Source organism: Staurois parvus, unplaced genomic scaffold (genome assembly GCF_062004578.1).
Source record: "Staurois parvus isolate SC_StPar_1 unplaced genomic scaffold, SC_StPar_1.0 ptg000819l, whole genome shotgun sequence".
Lineage (NCBI taxonomy): Eukaryota > Metazoa > Chordata > Amphibia > Anura > Ranidae > Staurois > Staurois parvus.
The window spans coordinates 899046-923201 of NW_028318615.1; the positions used below are offsets into that span (position 1 = coordinate 899046).

Sequence of the window (24156 nt, forward strand, 5' to 3'; positions counted from 1 at the left end):
TGCCCCAGGAACTGTCTCCATGATGCATTTCAGGGCTTCCTGCATCTGAGGAGAATCTCTACTGGTTACAGGCTCTCTGGTGCTGGCCCACTCAGGTAGTGGTGTGAAGATAATATTTGATGATACTCCAGTGTCAGTCTCTGTATGCCCATCCTGCGAGGCCATCTCTGAGCCCCTGGGATCTGAGGAGGTGGGAACCCCATCATGGTCAGGTTCCCTCGAGTTCTGGTCTGCTCGGCTATCATGCTCCTGTAGGTGCCAAATCAAATCTTTACGAGTTTTGCAACCGATGTCCATTCCTCATGAGGCACATTCAGCACTCAAATTACTTTTGCTCATTTTCTTGCATTCTGCGTCACCAGGCATAATTGCAAGCAAAGATAGAATAGGAAGCAGAAAAAGGAAGGAGCTGTTGCTATATGTCTTTCTATATACAGTTGTGTTCAAAATAATAGCAGTGTGGAGTTCTATTAGTGACGTCATTCATTCTTTGAAAAACAGGTGGCAATTATTGCCCTTATTTAAGGAAGGAAGGCAGCAAATGTTGTACATGGTGGTTACAGTGCATTTCTCTCTGAAATTCTGAGGAAAATGGGTCGTTCCAGACATTGTTCAGAAGAACAGTGTACCTTGATTAAAAAGTTGATAGGAGAGGGGAAAACATATAAAGAAGTGCAGAAAATGATCGGCTGCTCAGCTAAAATTATCACAAATGCTTTAAAATGGCAACCAAAACCTGAAAGACGTGGAAGAAAGCGAAAAACTACCATTGGAATGGATAGAAGAAGAGCCAAAATGGCGCGGACTCAGCCAACAATCAGCTCCAGGAAGATGAAAGAAGGTGTGACGTTCCCTGTGAGGACTGTTACAACTAGAAGACGCCTATGTGAAGCCAAGCTATCTGCAAGAAGCCCCCGCAAAGTCCCACTGTTGGGAAAAAGACGTGCTGAAGAGGTTACAATCTGCCAAAGAGCACATTGACCGGCCTAAAGAGAAATGACGCAACAGTTTGTGGACTGATGAAAGTAAGATTGTTCTTTTTGGGTCTAGTGGGCGGAGACAGTTTGTCAGACGACCCCCAAACCCTGAATTCAAGCCACAGTACACTGTGAAGACTGTGAAGCATGGTGGTGCAAGCATCATGATATGGGGATGTTTCTCATACTACGGTGTTGGGCCTATTTATCGCATACCAGGGATCATGGATCAGTTTGAATCCATCAGAATACTTGAAGAGGTCATGCTGCCTTATGCTGAAGAGGAAATGCCCTTGAAATGGGTGTTCCAACAAGACAACGACCCCAAACACACCAGTAAAGGTGTAACATCTTGGTTCCAGACCAACAAGATGGACGTTATGGAGTGGCCAGCCCAATCCCCGGATCTTCATCCAATAGAAAACTTGTGGGGTGACATCAAAAATGCCGTTTCTGAGGCAAAACCAAGAAATAGAGAAGAACTGTGGAATGTGGTCCAATCATCCTGGGCTGGAATACCTGATCACAGGGGCCAGAAGTTGGGGGACTCCATGCAACACAGATGTACAGCAGTTCTCAGAAACAGTGCGACTACAACCAAATATTCATGAAGTCATTCAAAGGAAAGCAAAATCTTCAAACATTTCTCAGTTTATATAGTGAATGTTGGAGTTTGTAAAGAAGAATACAAACACTGCGATTTTTTTGAACCGTCTAATATTCACTTTTCTTTAAATTTTTTAGAGGAACAACACAAATTTGATGTATTTTTCTTCATGTTGTGATTTGGAATAGAATGTGTCGTGTTCCCAATGCATTCGTGTGGATGGAAATAAAAGCTATTAGAAGGATTTTCAGCTTTATTCACTTTTTTCAACACACTGATATTATTTTGAACACAACTGTATATGAAACATATGCACCGCTTGTCTCTAAGGACTGTTTCCACAAAGGTTACAATCCTTCAGTGCAGAGCTAATTCCTAACACTTCACCGAAGCTCTTAATGCAACTATCCCACATACGCTGCCATCCAATATGTGACTGGCGCGGCGTCAGACCCCTGACCTTCTCACCAAACTCATGACCAAAGGACTAGCCAATCTAAAACCGCGCTGTCATGTGCGTAACAATGTCATGCACAGCTGCACCCTGCACAATGATTTTCCAGCTCACTGGACCACAATCGATGTACCGGAAGCCTGAGCGATTGTTACTGGGTCAGGTTAATTACACAATTAACCATTCACACTGCCACCACTGCCTTTTTGTACAGAGAAAGAGAAAACTCGGCAATATCAGCAATAACACTAGGATGGTTGAATAATTGTCTGTACACCACTGTCACCGCAGGCAGGTTATACAGAGGGTTAAACACACACAGTAGCGCTCTTCAGAGGCAGGAATACATAGTTTGCATTAAAGAGCTTTAGAAACAGTTCAACACTTTCAGAAAGTAAGATTTATTACTAAAAGGTCAAAAGGGTGCAATAAAAATATTTACAGAAAAAGATGTAGCCAATATATATAAAAATATACAGAGAACAATAACACAGCAAAGAGATAACGGAAAGGAGTTTAGAGGGATAAAGTACTTGTCAAAAGCCTTGGGTTAAGCAGCTTCAAGTTTTCTGAGCAAAAGGGCGTTTTTCCCAAAGTTGGTTCCAATGTTAAAGGGAGAATCTTCAACGCTCACCCACCTCAACTCAGCCTAGCTTAGCTTTTTCTAGCAACTCCACAGGGTGTCTGACTGGAGCAGTAAACCAATCGCCTCATTTGGGGAGGGAGTTGTAGGTGGAGACCTCAGGCTATGACCAAAGCCTGCAAAAATTATATTATGGTTCATAACTTATTCTGGATACATATCCACGAGTAGATTATTACGCAGAATCTTTGGCTGAACGGATAGATATGAAATATGAAATATCCACTGGAATGGTTAAGAAGATGTAATTTTCAGCTCTCCTGTATATGCCAGCTAGGGGTTGTAATATACCTGGAGAATGGTCTTAAATTAAGCTGTCCGAATATGGGCTCCATGTTTAGGTAATTATGTTCTATTTGAAGATATAAACTTATATGAAAAGTGAGTTTTTAAATGTAAGTCTGTTTTTACAACCCCTTGGAATGTGTTTTGAACTCAGTGAAGGACTTGGTTTATGGCTTTACGAGCCGAGATTGCAAAGTTAACAGACATCTAGGCCCCAGCTCAGTTGTGGGATTTATAGCCATGACGCCCTCCCATGGAGTTTGCTGCCTGTGATCTGCATCAAACAGACCACATGTCACTCAACAGAGAGGGAGCGGGGATGAGGAAAGCTGATTTGGGAGTAGAGATGATACAGCTTGGAAGATTCTTAACAAGATGGATGACCGTGTCCATCTCGGTGTGCACAATTGCTACAATGTGAAGTCATTTTACCTGCAGTATAAATTATTTTCGTTTCACTCTTCTGGGGAAGATTTATTTTAACCACCTCCCGCCCGCCATATAGTCCAATGATGGGCGCAAAGTGGTTCTCTCATTCTGGGAGGACATCATATGATGTCCTCCCATTCTCACCAAGCATGTGTGGCTCTGGGAGCGTGCAGCACGGCGATCGGCGGTGCGCTGTGTCCCTTGGAAAGAGCTGAAGATGTCGGCTTGGTCATGTGATCAGCTGTGTTCAATCACAGATGATCACATGTAAACAGGGAAATGCCGGTTATCGGCATTTCTCTCCTCACGAGCTGTCACACTGACAGAGCAGAGGAGAGCCAGTAATCGTCATTCTGCAGAGGGGACATGTACACTGATCATCAGGGCACTGATGATCAGTGTCCCCTGATGATCAGTGTGGCCCCAGAAGTACCACCTGCCAGTGTCCATCAGTGCCAGCTGTCAGTGCTGAACAGTGCCACATTCCAGTGCCCATCAGTGCCACATATTTGCCTACCAGTGCACATCAATGCCACATATCAGTGCCCATTTGAGCTGCCTTTCAGTGTCACCAATCAGTGCCAGTCAGTGCCACTTATCAATCCAATCAGTGCCGCCTATCAATGCCAGTCAGTGCTGCCTATCAGTGTTCATCAGTGCCACCTATCAGTGCCAGTCAGTGCTGCCTATCAGTGCTATATATGAGTGCTGCCTTTCAGTGCCCATCAGTGCCACCTACCAGTGCCTCCTCATCAGTGCCCATCAGTGCAGCCTCATTAGCACACATCAGTGAAGGAGAAAAATCACTTACTTACAACATTTTATAACAAAAACTAAGAAAAAAAATTTTTTTTTCAAAATGTTCAGTAGTTTTTGGTTTGTTTAAGAAAAAATAAAAAACCCCGAGGTGATTAAATACCACCAAAATAAAGCTCTATCTATCAGAAAAAATGTCATATGGGTACAGTGTTGCATGACCGCTCAATTGTCAAAGTGTGACAGCGCTGAAAGCTAGAAATTGGCCTGGGCAGGAAGGGGGTAGAAGTGCCCGGTAGGCTGATTCTGGCTTCTAGTCAATGGTTTATCCGGATGTATACAGTATATATATGACAAGGTAGACTACTTCATGTAACATTACATCTTCATCTCAGATTGTAAGCGGATTGGATTGGCCTGTGTATGGGATTCCAGATCAAGTCATGGCAAGGTACACGTTGAGCGTTGAATATCTGGTGTAGAGAGATCACGGGGGGATTTGTATATCTGTTGTCACATGTTGCTGAGTTACTGATTTCTTACACGACATTTCCAGACAGTTGGATGTAATTCATTAATATTTGGAAGTAATTGCTGGCTTGTATTTCTCCCCATTATTGTGGATTAGATCATTGTACTGTTATCTTGTATTGTTTATTATTTATCATCACCTATTATATTTCATCCCCATTTTGTACTGATTTATATTATTAATAAATATATATTTTTGCACATTATTGCGTTTTATTTTGTCTTCCAATTATCACAAATACAGAACTGGGATGTCGGTTACTTTGTGAGAATTAGTAGGGAATCTCCTTCATTCCAGATCCCGCCTGTTTCCATGAATTGTATACGGATTATTTCCTCACAGATAAAGTTCTGACAATTTGTACCGTTCTGGTGTTTTTGATCCTCAGAAATGAGATCTGCCGTCATCAGACATGATGGATTTTCAGACATCTATCCCATAGTTTGTAGACTCTATAACTCTCCTACACACTGAATCATAGACACTGATTGGGGTTATTGTACCCAAGAAATGGCGCAGAATACACCTTTGTCTACATTTATAAGGAAAGACGATTTATTTGTAAAAACAAGAAACAAGAAAAATGGTAACAAGTGGTGTTTAATACCACCAAAATAAATATTTATTTGTGTGAAAAAATTACAAAAATATAATTTGGGTACAATGTTGCATGACGGTGTAATTGTCATTCAAAGTGTGAGAGCGCTGATAGTTACCAGTCAGCCTGGGCAGGAAGGGGGTGGAAGTGTCCGATATACAGGAGGTAGAAATATTTATTTTTAAAAAGACCTCCAAGTGTTTGTGAAATCTCCCACCACAAAATGTACTGAGCCAATCACAGGGAAGGACTCCATTTTTATTCTTCTCCTGCCATCAATGGCCAACCCGGTCCCACACTTCATCCATGTCTTTGGGGACCTCTGATCTCCTTATGAACTGTTTCTTCCATGATGAAGATCAGCCATGGAGTATATCTGAGGTGTATATCTGGGTGTGCTTCTTCCCCACATGAGAGCTGGGATGTCCAGCAACATTCATCTAGAAGACATTTCCCACACTCAAGGCACTAATACACCTCCAGGGTTGTGTGGGATCCATGATGTACAGGAAGACAGGACTTCAGTGAGGAACATTTCCATCACTGATGACAAGAAAGTGGTTTTTCGGGGCATGTCCAAAATGGCGACCGGAGCGGCCACCTAATCCAGAGCTCCGGAGCCCAGGATTGTAATCCGCTGTCATCCGGGCAGCGGGGGCATCGTACGGGGTGCCGGAGGCTGCTGCACAGTCCCCTGCATCTGGAGGAGGGGATCCGGGCTGTATTGCCCATCTCCGTGATCGCGGACATCCACGGCCTAGTGCGGCTGCGGAGCCTTGGCCTCATCTCCGCTGCCATCTGGCGACCGCGGACCCATCCGAGTCACAGGGGGGCTCCCTCACTATCCTCTGCATTTGGGAGAGGGGATCCAGACTGAATTACCCCTCTCCACAACCGTGGAGGTCCGAGGCCTGGTGCGACTGCGGAGCCCCAGCACAGAATCTGCGGCCATCTGGGTGGAGGTGGACCCATCCGGGGCATCGGAGGCACCTGGACCATTCCCTATATCTGGGGGGGGGGCGGCGGACCTTATTTCCCTCCTCTGAGGCGGTGGAGGCCTGCGGCCTAGTGTGACCTGCTCCATCCAGCCCTGATCCTGTCCCATCTGGATCGCAGTGAGTACAAGCAGCATAGTGGGGGCGGGTGCTGGTTTTCTGATCCCCCTCCAACGTTTGGTGGTCCGTGGCTCCCACTATCTGGTCCACGTGCTCCTCCCCCTGTGAATGTGACCCCTGCTGGGCCCAAAGGCCTCCTGTGGTGGGAATTGGAGCCAGCTCTTGGATCCTTGGTCTCGTTGGGGGGCCTGTTGCAGCCTATGTCCACTCTGCATTTCTGCGGCTTAACCACTTGCCTACCAGGCACTTATACCCCCTTATTTACCAGGCCAATTTTCAGCTTTCAGCGCTGCCGCACTTTGATTGACAATTGAGCGGTCATGCAACATTGTACCCATATGAAATTTTGATCATTTTTTTCTCACAAATAAAGCTTTCTTTTGGTGGTATTTAATCGCCACTGGGTGCTTTACTTTTTGCGCTATAAATTAAAAAAGTGCAAAAAATTAAAAAAAAAAAAAAAAGTTTCTTTGTTTCTATTATAAAATTTTTCAAACAGGTAATTTTTCTCCTTCACTGATGTGCGTTGATGAGGCAGCACTGATGGGCACTGATAGGCGGCACTGATGGGCACTGATAGGCAGCACTAAAGGGCACTGATAGGCAGTACTTATGAGGTGGCACGGATAGGCGGCACTGATAGGCAGCACTAATGAGGTGTCACGGATAGGCGGCACTAATATGCAGCACTGATAGGCGGCACTGATAGGTGACACTGATGATGGGTACTGATAGATGGCACTGACTGGCATCACTGCTGGGCACTGACTGGCGGCACTGACTGGCACAACCGCTGGGCACTGACTGGTGGCACTGACTGGCAGCACTGCTGGGCTGCACTGGTGGGTGGCACTGGTGGGCAGCACTGGTGGGTGGGCACAGGTGAGTGACACTGGTGGGCACAGGTGGGTGGCACTGGTGGGCACAGGTGGGTGGCACTGCTGGGCACAGGTAGGTGGCACTTCTGGGCACAGGTGTGTGACACTGCAGAGTGGCACAGGTGGGTGCACTGCTGGCACAGGTGGGTGCACTGCTGGGCACAGGTGGGTGATCTGCTGGGCACAGGTGGGCGGAGCTAGTGGGCGCACTGCTGGGCACAGGTGGGTGGAACTTGTGGGTGGCACTGCTGGGCACCGATCATCAGGGCACTGATCATCAGTGCCCTGATGATCGGTGCCGATCCTCGCTCTGACAACTGCCGGTTCTCGGCAGTACTTTCCTCACGATCTGACAGCGTGAGGAAAGTGCAGCCGAGAACCGGCACTTGCATTTCCCTGTGATCAGCGTGTCATTGGACACCGCTGATCACGTGGTAAAAGGCCGGTATGATTGGCCTTTTACCACATCTCGTGATCAGCTGTGTCCGTAGGACACAGCGATCACGGAGATCGCCGGGTGCGCGCCCCCTGGGGCGCGCAGGAGAGCGCGTTCTGGGGGGATGTCATATGACGTCCACCCAGAACTGGCCGGCCGCAGTGCAGCCGTCATTCGGCTATCTGCGGTTGGCAACTAGTTAATAATAATTTTTACAATATATCGATTCTGCTGATGTGCCTGACCGCATCCATGTGACTATCATCGTACCTGCTTAGGGCGTTATAGGTCTCCTGGGGTATCTTCCTTGGCCATCTAATTTTCAATTGATCACCCCCAAGGGACTTCCTATATGCCATCCACCAAGAAAAAGAAGGGACAAGCTCAAAAGTCCTTTACGACATACCTACTTAAAACGCATGAGATAAGCAACATGTCTCAAGATAATACAGAACGAGCATCTCCATCCGGTCCCACACAGAATACCGTAGTTCCTCCATTAACTCAGGACACTGAATGTGCACAGCAACTTACCAAGAGGGACTTGGAATCTTGCCTGGAAACTATGTACACTAAGCTAGCTGCTAAATTCCAATCAGAACTCCACAAGAGCACGAATGTTCTATCCCAGGAAATAGCGGCATTGGGCTCCAGAACCGACCGCTTGGAAACCAAACATGATGAACTCAGTCTGGCTCATGGTGAGCTTTCCAGGGATCACGATCATTTACAGACAGCCTTTGCACAATTGCAGGCATAGGTTGAGGATCTTGATAATCGTAACCGCAGGAATAATTTGCGAGTCAGAGGAGTCCCGGAGTCTGTGAATGATCTTTCAAAAGCCATGACCAAGCTATTCCAATCACTCCTCCCGGACCATGACACCGGGTCCTTTGCTTGTGACCGCATTCACAGAGCCCTGCGCCCAAAGCCTCCTAATGATAAACCACCTCGTGACATTGTCCTTTGTATGAAGGATTTCCTGATTAAAGAAAACTCAGGGCTGCCCGCAATATCCCAACAATCATTTTTGAAAGCTCCGCTTTGCAAATATTCCCAGATGTCTCTACGGCTACGTTGGAGAGACGCAGAAAAATGAAGGAAATTACGTCCACCCTTTTTTCAGCTCGGATCCGCTATAAATGGGGCTTCCCCTTTAAGTTGATAGTCCCCCACAATGGAAGCACATACACAGCTACCTCTCTCCCTGAGGGCCAGGATATTTTGGCCGAATTGGGCTTGGTTGATCCTCCTTCTCGTCGACGTCCTCCTTCCACTCCTCGGGTATCTCCAATATGGCACACTCCATCTCCAAGAAGAGAACGGAGGAGAGTCAGACAAGAACCAGGATGAACCGTTATTGATGGATTTTGCTCGTTTGTGTCTCATACATCCTTTGGATGTTTTTCTTGGTCACTATTGAGATGTCTCTATATCCCTGCATATTATGTTTGCGTTTTTGATACTTATATCTGGATGTGTTAAAGTTTAACTAAGGTCTTCGGACCTATATTACACCGCCCGTATGTTCATGATCTTAAGACTCTTGGACACGTGACCCCCCCTGCCGCCTGGCATGGCCGGAGATGTCACCTCCCGATTGTGGAATGGCGGCTCTGGTTTCCATGCTTTACAGAGTCAGGGTTTGGGCCTGATTGGTCCTTTGATGTTTGATTTTTCTGTTTTTTCAGGTATGGCAAAAGGCCCACCTGATCCATGTTTTCTAGCTAACCTTTTAATTGTAGAAGTTCTTAAAACCTCACCTCTATTGCTTTCTATCTTTCTTCTTTATAAAGCCTTAGTACATGATAATGGTTTTGTGCTGATTTGTGGATGTCTTGGCGCCCACACCGGGGTCTGGATGTTCCTTAAATTGTCACTACAGATTATTGCTTTGTTGTGGATCTGCTGATTCTAATGTCTAGCCAAATAGTTTTTTAGAGATTTCCTGTCAATATGTACTTTTATGCCGATAGCTATTATTTCCGTGTTGCCATGGTTATTCAATGTATTTCGCATAATGTCCAGGGTTTCAATTCACCAAACAAGCGAAAAACATCCTTTCTTCAATATAAGCGATTAGGGGCTAAAATTATTTTACTACAGGAGACCCACTTTGCAGCCGCAAAACACCCGACATATTTTCATAAATCCTATAGGCAGGGGTATTATACCTTACATTCCTCTAAAAGCAGAGGTGTAGCCATTTTTGTTGCATAATTCATTCCCTTTTGAGGTTCAACATGTGTACCGTGATCCAGACAGTAGGTTTATCATTCTTAAAGGCATCCTTTCGGGTCATGAACTTACGATCGCTAATATCTATGCACCTAATTCGGCACATGCTTCCTTTTTTTCTCAATTTTTTAGCATTCTTGATAGGTTTTTGTCCCCCCATCTATTGGTGGGTGGTGATTTTAACCTGGTAGCAAACCCACTTTTGGACCATAGCTCTCCCTCGCAATCTTCCCAAACTTTCCCAAAATCCCTCACTAAAAAACTGGATGCCCTCCAGTTGGTTGATACCTGGAGGGCACATAATGTGGGAGCCAGGGACTACTCATTTTATTCTCACCCACATGACTCTTATGCTAGATTATATTATATCTACTGCACCCCCATTTTACTAGCTAATTCTAGGACAGCTTGTATTCACCGGAGCCCCTGGTCAGATCACAATATAATGGCCTTATCTATCACATTTATAGGATTGGCACCTACTCCCTACTCTTGGAGACTTAATGACTCTATGCTCACTGATATTAACTCTAGAGGTGGTTACATCTATTCAAGAATATTTTCAGTCTAATTCTACTCCTGATATATCTCCAGCCACACTATGGGTAGCCCATAAGGTGGTCCTACGTGGCCGCCTTATCTCCATGGCTTCTTCCAGAAATAGAAAACGATGGCAGCAAATTCTGCAACTTACCCGAGAATTAGAAACACATATTGCTAATCCATCTCTTCTTAATAAACGGTTACTATCTCAGAAGCGTTTAGAATTGAATACTCTGCTTTCTCAAAAGACTGAAAAAGCTCTCCGCTGGTCGAAGGCCTCGTTCTTGTTACATAGCAACTCAGCATCCATTATGTTTGCAAGGAAATTGAATCACTCTCTGCGCCCCCCACATGTCTATAAGTTACGCACTAACTCGGGCGCTATCTCATCTCTACCTCAAGAAGTTTTGGGTGTTTTTGAAAAATGTTATTCTAACCTACTAGCTCCTCCACAGTCATTTCGTTGGTGGTATGATCGATCTTTTATTAGATTATCTGATTTTCAAAGAGGAGGATCTTCTATTACTTTTGATATGCTGCGTGTGTTTTTTGATGTTCCTCTTCGTGAGTACCATCGTTACCGACAGATTAGACATTTGTTTAATTCACATTTTGGCCTTATACCCTCTTCTCCGATTTCATTTTTTGAACGTGTCAGCCGTGACTCTCCTAGGGGCAAGGGTCTTATTTCTGATCTTTATCACCAATTTTTGATCTGTTTTCTCCTACACCCCCTTTGTATAGACGAAGATGGGAGGAGGATGGTGGTATCACTTTTTCGGAGGAGGATTGGGATTCCATGGTGGATAACATATGTAAGTGTTCTAGATCTCTTTCTGTCTGTGAGATGGCCCTTAAGGTTTCAACCAGATGGTATTATACCCCATCAAGACTACATGTATTGTTCCCTCAGGTGTCCCCTTTATGTTTTGGGGCTGTGGTCTCACAGGTACTTTGGTTCATATATTCTGGGATTGCCCAACCATATCTTTGATTTGGCGTAAGATATCTGAGGTGGCTACCTCACTGGCGGGTATCCCGGTACGATTGTCTATACAGACCTGTTTATTGGGGGCTCATATCCTGGGGGTCTCTGATGCCACTATGAGACTGATACATACTATTTGTATTGCCACTTTATGGGCTAATGCCTTACATTGGAGGTCCAATGCCGTACCCTTGGCCTCTGTTTTACGCAGGGTTGATGCTGTGATGCTCATGGAACGTATTCATTATACCTTACTGGATGGGATGCACTTATTTGATAAAAAATGGGAATCATGGAGGGATTATAGACATTGATTGCATGATTAACAACATTCCCAGTGAAGGTTGACTGGCATATACTGTTGACAGATGTATCATTCAACTTACTTTATCTTCTACATATTTCATGTACTTGCAATCTATTCTTTTCTATTTCTTCTCTTTCTTATGTTAATATACTTTTCTGTATTGTATTTTTCAAAAGTGCCTTGTTTTTGCTGTAAGTATCATTTGAAAATGTATTGTTTTACAGTCTACTTTTGCAAAATAAAACCATTTGTAAACAAAAAAATAAATAAATTTAGGCCAACATGTATTCTGCTCCATGTTTTTGGTGAAAAAATCCCAATAAGTGTATATTGATTGCTTTGTGTGATAGTTATAGCGTCTACAAACTATGGGATAGATAATGGAATTTACGCCATTTTTTTGCTATACAGCGCTGCGCTAGTTTAACGGACAATTGTGCGGTCATGCAATATGGTACATAATGAAATTTATGTCCTTTTTTCACACAAATAGAGCTTTCTTTTGCTGATATTTGATCACCTGTGCGCTTTTTATTTTTGGCGCTATAAACAAAAAAATTTTGAGAAAAAAATGTTTTTTGGAAAAAAACAATATTTTCTTGTTTCTGTCACAAAAAATATCTAAAAAAACTAAAATTGCTTCATAAATTTAGGCCAAAATGTATTCCGCTCCATGTTTTTGGTGAAAAATCCCAATAAGTGTATATTGATTGCTTTGTGTGATAGTTATATCATCTACAAACTATGGGAGAGATAATGGAATTTACAGCTTTTACTTTCTGACCACTCATCACATTTCTTGAGGTGCTAAAATACCAGGACAATACAAACACCCCCAAATACCAGGATAGTACAAACACCCCCAAATACCAGGATAGTACAAACACCCCCAAATACCAGGACAGTACAAACACCCCCAAATGACCCCTTTTCAGAAAGTAGACACCCTAAGCTATCTGCTGAGAGGCATATTGAGTCCATGGAAGAAGCCATGGGTATATGTGGAATTACACCCCAAAATACATTCTGCTACTTCTACTGAGTATGGGGGTACCACATGTGTGAGACTTTTTGGGAGCCTAGCCACATACAGGAGCCTGAAATCCAATGACCACTTTGAAAGCCTGAAGGTGCGTAACTTCCTCATTTCACTTCCTGACTACCTATCACAGTTTTGGAGGCCCTGAAATGCCAGGATAAAACCAACCCCTCCAAATGACCCCTTTTTGGAAAGTAGACACCCTAAGGAATTTAAAAAGAGGCATGGTGAACATTTTGCAGATCTAATTTTTTCTCACAAGGTTTTGAAATATAAAAAAAGAAAAGAAAAAATATTTTTTTTTCTTAAATTTTCAAAAACTTGTGGCAAAAAATGAGATCTACACTACCAGACGCTTCTCGGGGATGCAGTTCCTCTGAGCTCCACAAGGTGGTGATCTCATTTCTACCCAGTCAGGAAGTCTCTATGGAAGACAGATAGGAAGTGATGTCAGGTACAGACAGGAAGTGATGTCAGGTACAGACAGGAAGTGATGTCAGGTACAGACAGGAAGTGACCTGGAATAAAGACAAAGTTCCATGTGGCACAAAGAAAAAGAGAGATCGGTGGAAGTAGCAGAAGAGGAGGTAATAAGATGTTATTTCCTATTTACACCCAGTAACCCCCCCGTCATGTCCGTCCTCTTCCTCCATAGTCACGTCCGTCCTCTTCCTCCATAGTCACGTCCGTCCTCTGCCTCCATAGTCACGTCCGTCCTCTGCCTCCATAGTCACGTCCGTCCTCTGCCTCCATAGTCACGTCCGTCCTCTTCCTCCATAGTCACGTCCGTCCTCTTCCTCCATAGTCACGTCCGTCCTCTTCCTCCATAGTCACGTCCGTCCTCTTCCTCCATAGTCACGTCCGTCCTCTTCCTCCATAGTCACGTCCGTCCTCTTCCTCCATAGTCACGTCCGTCCTCTTCCTCCATAGTCACGTCCGTCCTCTGCCTCCATAGTCACGTCCGTCCTCTGCCTCCATAGTCACGTCCGTCCTCTGCCTCCATAGTCACGTCCGTCCTCTGCCTCCATAGTCACGTCCGTCCTCTTCCTCCATAGTCACGTCCGTCCTCTTCCTCCATAGTCACGTCCGTCCTCTTCCTCCATAGTCACGTCCGTCCTCTTCCTCCATAGTCACGTCCGTCCTCTTCCTCCATAGTCACGTCCGTCCTCTGCCTCCATAGTCACGTCCGTCCTCTGCCTCCATAGTCACGTCCGTCCTCTGCCTCCATAGTCACGTCCGTCCTCTGCCTCCATAGTCACGTCCGTCCTGTGCCTCCATAGTCACGTCCGTCCTCTTCCTCCATAGTCACGTCCGTCCTCTTCCTCCATAGTCATATCCGTCCTCTTCCTCCATAGTCACTGTGACGTCTTTTATCTCCAGCAGATGATGATACACACATATATAGTGTGGGAACCCAGATTAACCCCTTCAGGGGGAGGAGTTGATGATAATATATGTTGCTCCCAAAGCTGGCCTAAATGGTTCAGTTTTATCGTTCAGCCAGCGGGATGAGAGAAAAAAATATTATTATTATTATACAGGATTTATGGCACCAACAGTTTGCTCAGCACTTTACAATATAACAGGAGACAATACAGCAACAATACAGTTAAATACAAGAGGGATAGGAGGGCCCTGATCCTGGGAGCTTACAATCTAAGAGGGAGGGGCTAGTAGTACAAAAGGTAGTAACTGTGGGGGATGGACTGGTTGGAAGAGTAGAAGATTCCATTATTAGCTGAGGGTAGGATAGGCTTCCCTGAAGAGAGAGGATTTCAGAGATCGCCTAAAAGTGAGCAGAGTAGGTGATAGTCTGATAAATTGGGGTAGAGAGTTCCAGAGGATGTGAGAAGCTCTGGATAAGTCCTGGAGATGAACATGGGAGGAGGAGACAAGGGAGCTAGAGAGCAGGAGGTCATATGCGGAGTGGAGAGTACGGTTTGGGTGATATTTAGAGATAAGATCTGTGATGTAATTTGGGGCGGAGTTATAAATGGCTTTATATGTTATTAATGTTTTGAATTTTATCCGTTGGGCAACGGGAAGCCAGTGGAGGGATTGGCAGAGAGGGGTGGAGGACACTGAATGGAGGCCAGTGGAGGGATTGGCAGAGAGGGGTGGAGGACACTGAATGGAGGCCAGTGGAGGGATTGGCAGAGAGGGGTAGCAGATACAGAATGGTTAGTAAGGTAGATGAGTCTGGCAGCAGCCTTCATGATAGACTGAAGAGGGGATAGCCTGTGATGAGGTAGGCCAATGAGGAGGGAGTTACAATAGTCAAGGCGGGATATAACAAGGGAGTGAATAAGTTGCTTAGTGGTTTCCGAGGTTAGGAACAGGCATATCTTGGAGATGTTGTGGAGGTGAAGTCTACATGATTTGGACAGTGATTGGATTTGGGGCTGAAAGGACAGATGGGAGTCTAGGATTACACCTAGTACCCTGGCATGAGGGGAGGGACTGATGGTTGTATTATTGATCTTGATGGAGAAGTCAGGGGAGGGGACACGGGCTGGAGGGAATACTAAGTGCTCAGTTTTGGAGAGATTGAGTTTGAGGAAGTAGAGTGACATCCATGCCGATATGTCACTTAGTAGGTTATTAATGTGAGAGGAGACTGAAGGGGTGAGGAGGAGACTGAAGGGGTGAGGTGAGGAGGAGACTGAAGGGGTGAGGTGAGGAGTAGAAAGATAGATTTATGTGTCATCAGCATAGAGATGATACATGAAGCCATGGGAGTTTATCAAGTGACCAAGGGAGGAGGTGTAGATGGAGAAGAGAAGGGGTCCAAGGACAGAACCTTGAGGGACCCCTACAGAAAGAGGGAGTGAAGAGGAGGAGGCAGCGTTATAGGTAACACTGAAGGAGTGCTGCGATAGGTAGGAGGAGAACCAAGAGAGAGCAGAGTCTCTAAGGCCAAGAGAGTGGAGTCTTTTGAGGAGGAGGGGTGGTCAACAGTATTAAAAGCCGAAGAGAGGTCAAGTAGTAAGAGTACAGAGTAGTGTCCATTGGTTGGGATTAGTATGGATTATTGGTCATTGGTTGGGATGAGTACGGAGTAGTGGCCATTGGTTGGGATGAGTATGGAGTAGTGGCCATTGATTGGGAGGAGTACGAAGTAGTGGCCATTGGTTGGGAGGAGTACGGAGTAGTGGCCATTGGTTGGGATGAGTACGGAGTAGTGGCCATTGGTTAGGATTAGTATGGATTAGTGGCTATTGGTTGGGATTAGTATGGAGTAGTGGTCATTGGTTGGGATTAGTACGGAGTAGTGGCCATTGGATGGGATTAGTACAGAGTAGTGGCCATTGGTTGGGATGAGTACGGAGTAGTGACCATTGGTTGGGATTAGTATGGAGTAGTGGCCATTGGTTGGGATTAGTACGGAGTAGTGGCCATTGGTTGGGATGAGTATGGAGTAGCGACCATTGGTTGGGATGAGTACGGAATAGCGACCATTGGTTGGGATGAGTATGGAATAGTGGCCATCGGTTGGGAGGAGTACGGAGTAGTGGCCATTGGTTGGGATGAGTACGGAGTAGTGGCCATTGGTTGGGATGAGTATGGAGTAGTGGCCATTGGTTGGGATGAGTACGGAGTAGTGGCCATTGGTTGGGATGAGTACGGAGTAGTGGCCATTGGTTGGGATGAGTATGGAGAAGTGGCCATTGGTTGGGATGAGTATGGAGTAGTGGTCATTGGTTGGGATTAGTATGGAGTAGTGACCATTGGTTGGGATGAGTACGGAGTAGTGGCCATTGGTTGGGATGAGTACGGAGTAGTGGCCATTGGTTGGGATGAGTATGGAGAAGTGGCCATTGGTTGGGATGAGTATGGAGTAGTGGTCATTGGTTGGGATTAGTATGGAGTAGTGACCATTGGTTGGGATGAGTAGGGAGTAGTGGCCATTGGTTGGGATGAGTAGGGAGTAGTGGCCATTGGTTGGGATGAGTACGGAGTAGTGGCCATTGGTTGGGATTAGTATGGAGTAGTGGCCATTGGTTGGGATGAGTATGGAGTAGTGGCCATTGGTTGGGATGAGTATGGAGAAGTGGCCATTGGTTGGGATGAGTATGGAGTAGTGGTCATTGGTTGGGATTAGTATGGAGTAGTGACCATTGGTTGGGATGAGTAGGGAGTAGTGGCCATTGGTTGGGATGAGTAGGGAGTAGTGGCCATTGGTTGGGATGAGTACGGAGTAGTGGCCATTGGTTGGGATTAGTATGGAGTAGTGGCCATTGGTTGGGATGAGTATGGAGTAGTGGCCATTGGTTGGGATGAGTACGGAGTAGTGGCCATTGGTTGGGATGAGTATGGAATAGTGGCCATCGGTTGGGAGGAGTACGGAGTAGTGGCCATTGGTTGGGATGAGTACGGAGTAGTGGCCATTGGTTGGGATGAGTATGGAGTAGTGGCCATTGGTTGGGATGAGTACGGAGTAGTGGCCATTGGTTGGGCTGAGTACGGAGTAGTGACCATTGGTTGGGATGAGTACGGAGTAGTGGCCATTGGTTGGGATGAGTACGGAGAAGTGGCCATTGGTTGGGATGAGTATGGAGTAGTGGTCATTGGTTGGGATTAGTATGGAGTAGTGACCATTGGTTGGGATGAGTAAGGAGTAGTGGCCATTGGTTGGGATGAGTAGGGAGTAGTGGCCATTGGTTGGGATGAGTACGGAGTAGTGGCCATTGGTTGGGATTAGTATGGAGTAGTGGCCATTGGTTGGGATGAGTATGGAGTAGTGGCCATTGGTTGGGATGAGTACGGAGTAGTGGCCATTGGTTTTAGCAGTTAGTAGATCATTAGTGAGGTTTAGTAGGGCAGTTTCAGTGGAGTGTAGTGAGCAAAATCCAGACTGTAAAGGGTGAAGAAGGTTGTTGTCGGTGAGGTGGGAGCTCAGGCGATTGTAGACTAAGTGTTCTAGGAGTTTAGAGGTAAATGGCAGCAGGGAGATGGGTCTTAAGTTGTTCAGGTTGGTGGGGTCCAAGGAGGGCTTATTAAGTATGGGAGTGATGTGCGCATGCTTTAGAGGGGAGGGGAAGGCACCAGTAGAGAGGGAGAGATTGAAGATGTGAGTGAGGGAGCATAGGATGGAAGAAGAGGGTGACCGTAGTAGTTGTGAGGGGACAGGATCCAGGGGGCAGGTAGTGAGATGGGCTTCTGAGAAAACCTTAGTGACCTCTTCAATAGTAGCGAGGTCAGAAGAGGAAAGTGTTGAGGGAGGCTTAGTATAAGGTATGCTAAGTGGGATGGATGTCTGTGCAGTGGTGATGTCCCTACGAATTGAGTCAATTTTGTTTTTGAAATGATTTGCAATCTCATGAGCAGTGAGTGAGGTACTGGGTGGAGGTGGAGAAAGTAGAGAGTTAAAAGTAGAGAAGAGCTGACAAGGACTGGATGACAAGGTATTGAGGAGAGTGACAAAGTAGGCTTGTTTGGCAGCATGGAGGGAGGAATTGTATGTGAAGAAAGCAGATTTATATCGGGTGAATGCTTGCTGGGATTTGGTTTTACGTAACAATCGCTCCAGCGCACGACTATGTCATTTAAGATGTCTGGTGTGGTCAGTCTGTCACGGATGTAATAGTTGGGGCCTAATGCTTCGTGTTGTTAGAGGAGCAAGTGAGTCCAGTGTGGATGATAGTGAACTGTTGTAGACAGCAGTGGCCAGGTCAGGACAGGACAGGGGAGAGATTCTGTCATAGAGTTGGTCAGTTGCAGAGTGGAAAGGAGCCGGGTTCAAGTTGTGTAGGTTTCTGCGGGTAATTGTTGGCTGCTTGGAGGGATAGGTGTTTGAAGACGAGGAGACTGTGAAGGTGATGAGATTGTGATCAGAGAGAGGGAAGGGGGTGTTTGTGAGGTTGTAGGGAGTGCAAAGATGGGAGAAAACAATGTATTCCCATCAGAGTGAGTGGAGGACGGTATACATTGTGCTAATGCAAAAGATGAGGTTATGTTGAAGAGTTGGGATGTAGCCGGGTTGTTGACATTAATAGGAATGGTAAAATCTCTGAGAATGATAGTTTGTAGCTCAGAGGAGAGAAAGTAGGGCAGCCAGGTGGAGAAATCATCAAGAAAGCGGGAGACGGGTCCAGGAGGCCGATAGATCACTGCAATCCTCAGAGAAATGGGAGAAAACAGCCGGATGCAGTGAGTCTGGGAAGAAGAGAAGGATAGAGAGGGAGGGTTAGGGGGGACTTGAAAGGTGCTCAGTGAGGATAGAAGCAAACCAACCCCACCACCTTTCTGACCACTGGGTCTGGGTGAGTGGGTCCAGAGGAGGCCTCCATAGGGAAGTGCTGCGGGGGAAGCAGAATCTGCTGCTTGGAGTCAGGTTTCTGTAATTGCTAGTAGGTTAAGGGAGCCGGAGACAAAAAGGTCATGGAAGGAAATAGAAGGGATCCCCCATCCACACATTGGAGGTGGATGGGGGAATCCTCCCCGCTGCACTCTTGTATTCTGACAATGGGGGGACTCCTCCGCTCTCAGAATACACAGATCAGCACTGAAGCTATTGGCTGCAGCTGCTGGGGGAGTGGCTTTTATCCGGCAGTGGCCACACATGGATGGAAATGTGAGCGATCCCTGCTGAACCAGCTGAATTTCCATGGATCTATGGTCACCTTCAGTGACTTCCTCCCCTCCCCCTCATCTCCTTCATGATGGAAGTCATGCTGAGATCATCTCCCATTGGCTGAGCAATATTCTCATTTGTCTCTCAGCTCCTTCTTGCTATTCCTCGTCCTGCCTGTTGTTTCCTTGGATTGATTTTCTGTGTAGTGACCCCGGCTTGGTCTCTTGGATGCGCTCGTCTGTTGCTTGCCCTGACCTTTCTCCTGATTCCTGGATCTCCTCCTCATCTCTCCTCCATATCCTCTTACACAGCTTTTCTCCACACCTGCAGTGACCCTGGGGGGAGGAAACTTGGCACCAGCACGCCGCCAAATCCATCCCCACCATTAGGGGCTCTGGAGACAATTGTCTGCTATTTACACTCCGTTCCTCCGCACGTCACCTGATCACATGACAGCTTACTTCCACAGATTCCGGACAGATTTCTGGATGGTAAAGGTCAAAGGTCACTCTTCAGTTTAGGAGAGGTAGGACGCACCCAGGAGCAAGGATTTGGTTTGCAAGGGAGCATCTTATAGAGGACCCCTCAAATCTCCCCATCCAAATGTCTCTCTATCCAGAGTCTATATGTCCTATGACATCACAGTGACCTCACAGCTCCTCCTCCCAATGTCCCTCCATCCAGAGTCAGAGAATCCTATGACATCACATTGCCTCCACCTCCCTCCCTGATAGAAGAGAGAAAGAAGAAGAAGATTCTAGAAGTCACCAGAGAGATCACTGAGCTGCTGACAGGAGAGGTGAGCGGTGCCGGGAATTCTGGGACATTCTCCAGTAACAGACAAGGGATGTGTCTGGATGGTGACTGTATCATTGTGTGTGTCAGGTTCCTATAAGGTGTCAGGGTGTCACTGTCTATTTCTCCATGGAGGAGTGGGAGTATTTAGAAGGACACAAGGATCTCTACAAGGACGTCATGATGGACAATCAGCCGCCCCTCACATCACCGGGTAAGAGGAGACTTTATTGTAAAGGAGAGAGCAGTACGGAGGATCCACCTAGATCCCCCATCATCTGATAAACACATAGAAACAATGGATTCAGTCAGTGTGTGTGTTTCCTACAGATGGATCCAGTCATGGGAACCCACCAGAGAGATGTCCCCGTCCTCTGTATTCCCGGGATTCCACACAGGAAGGTCACACCATCCCTCACCATCATCAGGTAGATGATGACAATTATTGGTAGTTGTGATTTATACACAGCATGTTTGTTACAATGAATGTTTTATTATATCTTTCAGAGTGGAATCCTCGGGGATGAGAATATTGATGTTAAAGAAGAGTATAAAGAGGAGGATGAGGAGTATGGAGTGATGGAGGAGTTTTCAGAAGGACACAAGGATATGATGGAGCCACCTAATACCAGGAACCCACCAGAGAGATGTCCCCGTCCTCTGTATTCCCGGGATTCCACACAGGAAGGTCACACCATTCCTCCCCATTGCAAGGTTGGTGGGATGGAGCATTCAGAACATGGACTCATAGAAGTGATTTTTTTTTTATGTGATGCTACAATATTGGAGTTTATGTTTTACAGATGAGCTCTTCTATTATTATTTTATTAGGGTGAAGATCCAATCGATATAGAATTTGAGGTGAAAGCAGAAGAAGAAGAGGCGTATGTGAGGGATGATCAGCAGTCTATGGAGGAGGATGGAATAACGGGGACATTTATAGAGGAGGACACTCCTACAGAGATCAGCACAGGTGGGTCATGAACACTAAATCCATTCCTCCACCCATACTGCTCACTGATTGGTCCAGAGTAGGGCGGGGACTGGGTGATATCAGCCTGTAATCCCCTGGTCACTTTCCTGAGCTGTGTTCCCCGTCCTGTATTCCTGGATTTCTCTCGGATAATCTTCCTTCTCTGTGCTGCAGACACAATTTATGTCTCTAGACTGGATTTATGGAGGTTCTGGGGTTCAGCTGGAAGCTAAATATTAATTCATTGCCTCTGATCAACGTAGACACCTGTCAGAGCCTAGACTTGAACCCACGGCCTCTACTGTGTCTGGTAGTAACTCTTCTCACTGAGTTACCTGATATAATGGACGGCACTTTGCTTAATCCATGGCTTTGTTTTCTGCTGAGCCTTGAACTCTTTGCTCCTCCCATGAACTTCCTGATTTAAGCCATGTCTCTGCACTTCCTGGTTGGCAGATTATTGTTCCTTCTCCATCCAATATCTTGCCCTTGTCTCTCCTGCTACCTTCTGTACCTTCACTACTGACCTGGAACCACTTGTTACTGACCCTTGGCTTGTTTATTGACTACTACTACTGTGACCTGGTACTAACACGCAGCAAAACCCATACCCACCATCTGGAGCTCTGGTGATACTGGTTAGTGCTTAGACCCCGCACCTCAGGTGAGCCCATGTCATCTGTCAGGGTGACCTGCCTGTATATCTATCCTGTTGGTTGGTCTTCTGCTATAACTACTTGTCTCTGAGCCTGACCTCTGACCAGCACAGAAAAATCTGACCCAAACATGGAGGCCGCTATAGCCTACCAAGAAAAATGTTCCGAACTGGAAAGTGTAGTAAAGGGGCAACAGGAGAAAATCCATGACTGTAATGACGATTGCTGGGCATATGTTCCCATGATGTTGCTAACACAGGCATGCCACTGTCATGATGAGTGATAGAGGGGGTGGGGACCCTCATCCTATAATCCCCTCATCCTATAAAAGACAGTTCTGGTTGTTTCCTCACTCTCTGACTAAGGTCCATGAATAAAGAAATGACCTGGTAGGAGATCAGAGGAGCCATTTCCTAGTTCCCTTGAGGGTGGAATTGTAAGCTCCTCAGAGACCAAGCTGCCTGATTGGGGCGGAGTCCTGGTTTGGGGGAACCAATCAGCTCCTGTCTAGTAATCCTCTTTGTCTTTGTATTTTAGTCCATGGCCGGGAGATGAGGAAAACCTCCGAGGATTGTCTCACTTTGTCTCCAGACTGGAAAGTAGAAGATGAGGACATCACACAGTATAGTCCAGGAGAAAACCCAGCTCCCTCCAGTGTCCATCCGGCACCACCCAGTGTAGATGGACCATCGGATTCCTCGTATCCTGAGGAACCTCAGACTGTGCGTGACCGGGCCGGCCTTCCAACAGGAAAGAGGTTCTCCTGTACTGAGTGTGGGAAGGGTTTTTGTTCTAAATCCAAACTTAATGTGCATAAAAGATCTCACACGGGGGAGAAGCCGTATTCCTGTCCTGAGTGCGGGAAATGTTTTTCAAGGAAGTCCCATCTTTACAGACATCAGAGATCTCACACGGAGGAGAAGCCGTATTCCTGTCCTGAGTGTGGGAAATGTTTTTCAAGGAAGTCCCTTCTTTACACACATCAGAGATCTCACACGGGAGAGAAGCCGTATTCCTGTCCTGAGTGCGGGAAATGTTTTTCACAGAAGTCCAGTTTTTACACACATCAGAGAACTCATACGGGGAAGAAGCCGTATTCCTGTCCTGAGTGCGGGAAATGTTTTTCAAGGAAGTCCCATCTTTACACACATCAGAGATCTCACACAGGAGAAAAGCTGCATTCCTGTCCTGAGTGCGGGAAAAATTTTTCACAGAAGTCCAGTCTTTACACACATCAGAGATCTCACACAGGGGAGAAGCCGTATTCCTGTCCTGAGTGTGGGAAATGTTTTTCACAGAAGTCCAGTCTTTACACACATCAGAGATCTCACACGGGGGAGAAGCCACATTCCTGTCATGTGTGTGGGAAATGTTTTTCAGAGAAGCCCAGTCTTTACACACATCAAAGATCTCACACTGGGGAGAAGCCATATTCCTGTCCTGAGTGTGCAAAGTGTTTTTCAGATAAGTCCAGTCTTTACACACATCAGAGATCTCACACGGGGGAGAAGCCATATTCCTGTCCTGAGTGTGGAAAATGTTTTTCACATAAGTCCAATCTTTACAGACATCAGAGATCTCACACAGGAGAGAAGCCGTATTCTTGTCCTGAGTGCGGGAAATGTTTTTCAGTGAAGTCCCATCTTTACACACATCAGAGATCTCACACAGGAGAGAAGCCTTATTCCTGTCCTGAGTGCGGGAAATGTTTTACAAAGACTTCCAATCTTTACACACATCAGCGATCTCACACAGGGGAGAAGCCGTATTGCTGTCCTGAGTGTGGGAAATGTTTTTCACAGAAGTCCAGTCTTCATAAACATCAAAGATCTCACACGGGAGAGAAGCAAGTTTCATGTCCTGAGTGAGGGAAATGTTCCTCACTGAAGTCCTGTCTTCCTGTACATCAGGGGTCCCACACAACCCTGGAGGTATATTAGTGCCTTGAGTGCGGGAAATGTCTTCTAGATGAATGTTGCTGGACATCCCAGCTCTCATGTGGGGAAGAAGCACACCCTGATATACACCTCAGATATACTCCATGTCTGATCTTCATCATGGAAGAAACAGTTCATAAGGAGATCAGAGGCCCCCAAAGACATGGATGAAGTGTGGGACCGGGTTGGCCATTGATAGAAGGAGGAGAATAAAAATGGAGTCCTGCCCTGTGATTGGCTGAGTACATTTTGTGGTGGGAGATTTCACAAACACTTAGAGGTCTGTTTAAAAATAAATATTTCTACCTCCTGTATACCGGACACTTCCCCCCCTCCTGCCCAGGCCGACTGGTAACTATCAGCACTCTCACACTTTGAATGACAATTACACAGTCA

The 24156-nt window shown here is 46.1% G+C and overlaps 1 protein-coding gene across 1 annotated transcript in view; it reads left to right on the forward strand.

The window, feature by feature from the left end:
* LOC149443982 (uncharacterized) overlaps window positions 1–24156 on the forward strand; it is a 75026-nt gene that overhangs the window by 11137 nt on the left and 39733 nt on the right. Inside the window, 1 exon segment of the mRNA XM_089655099.1 lies at window positions 22644–23673. Coding sequence (XP_089511225.1) covers window positions 22644–23673 — 1030 coding nt within the window.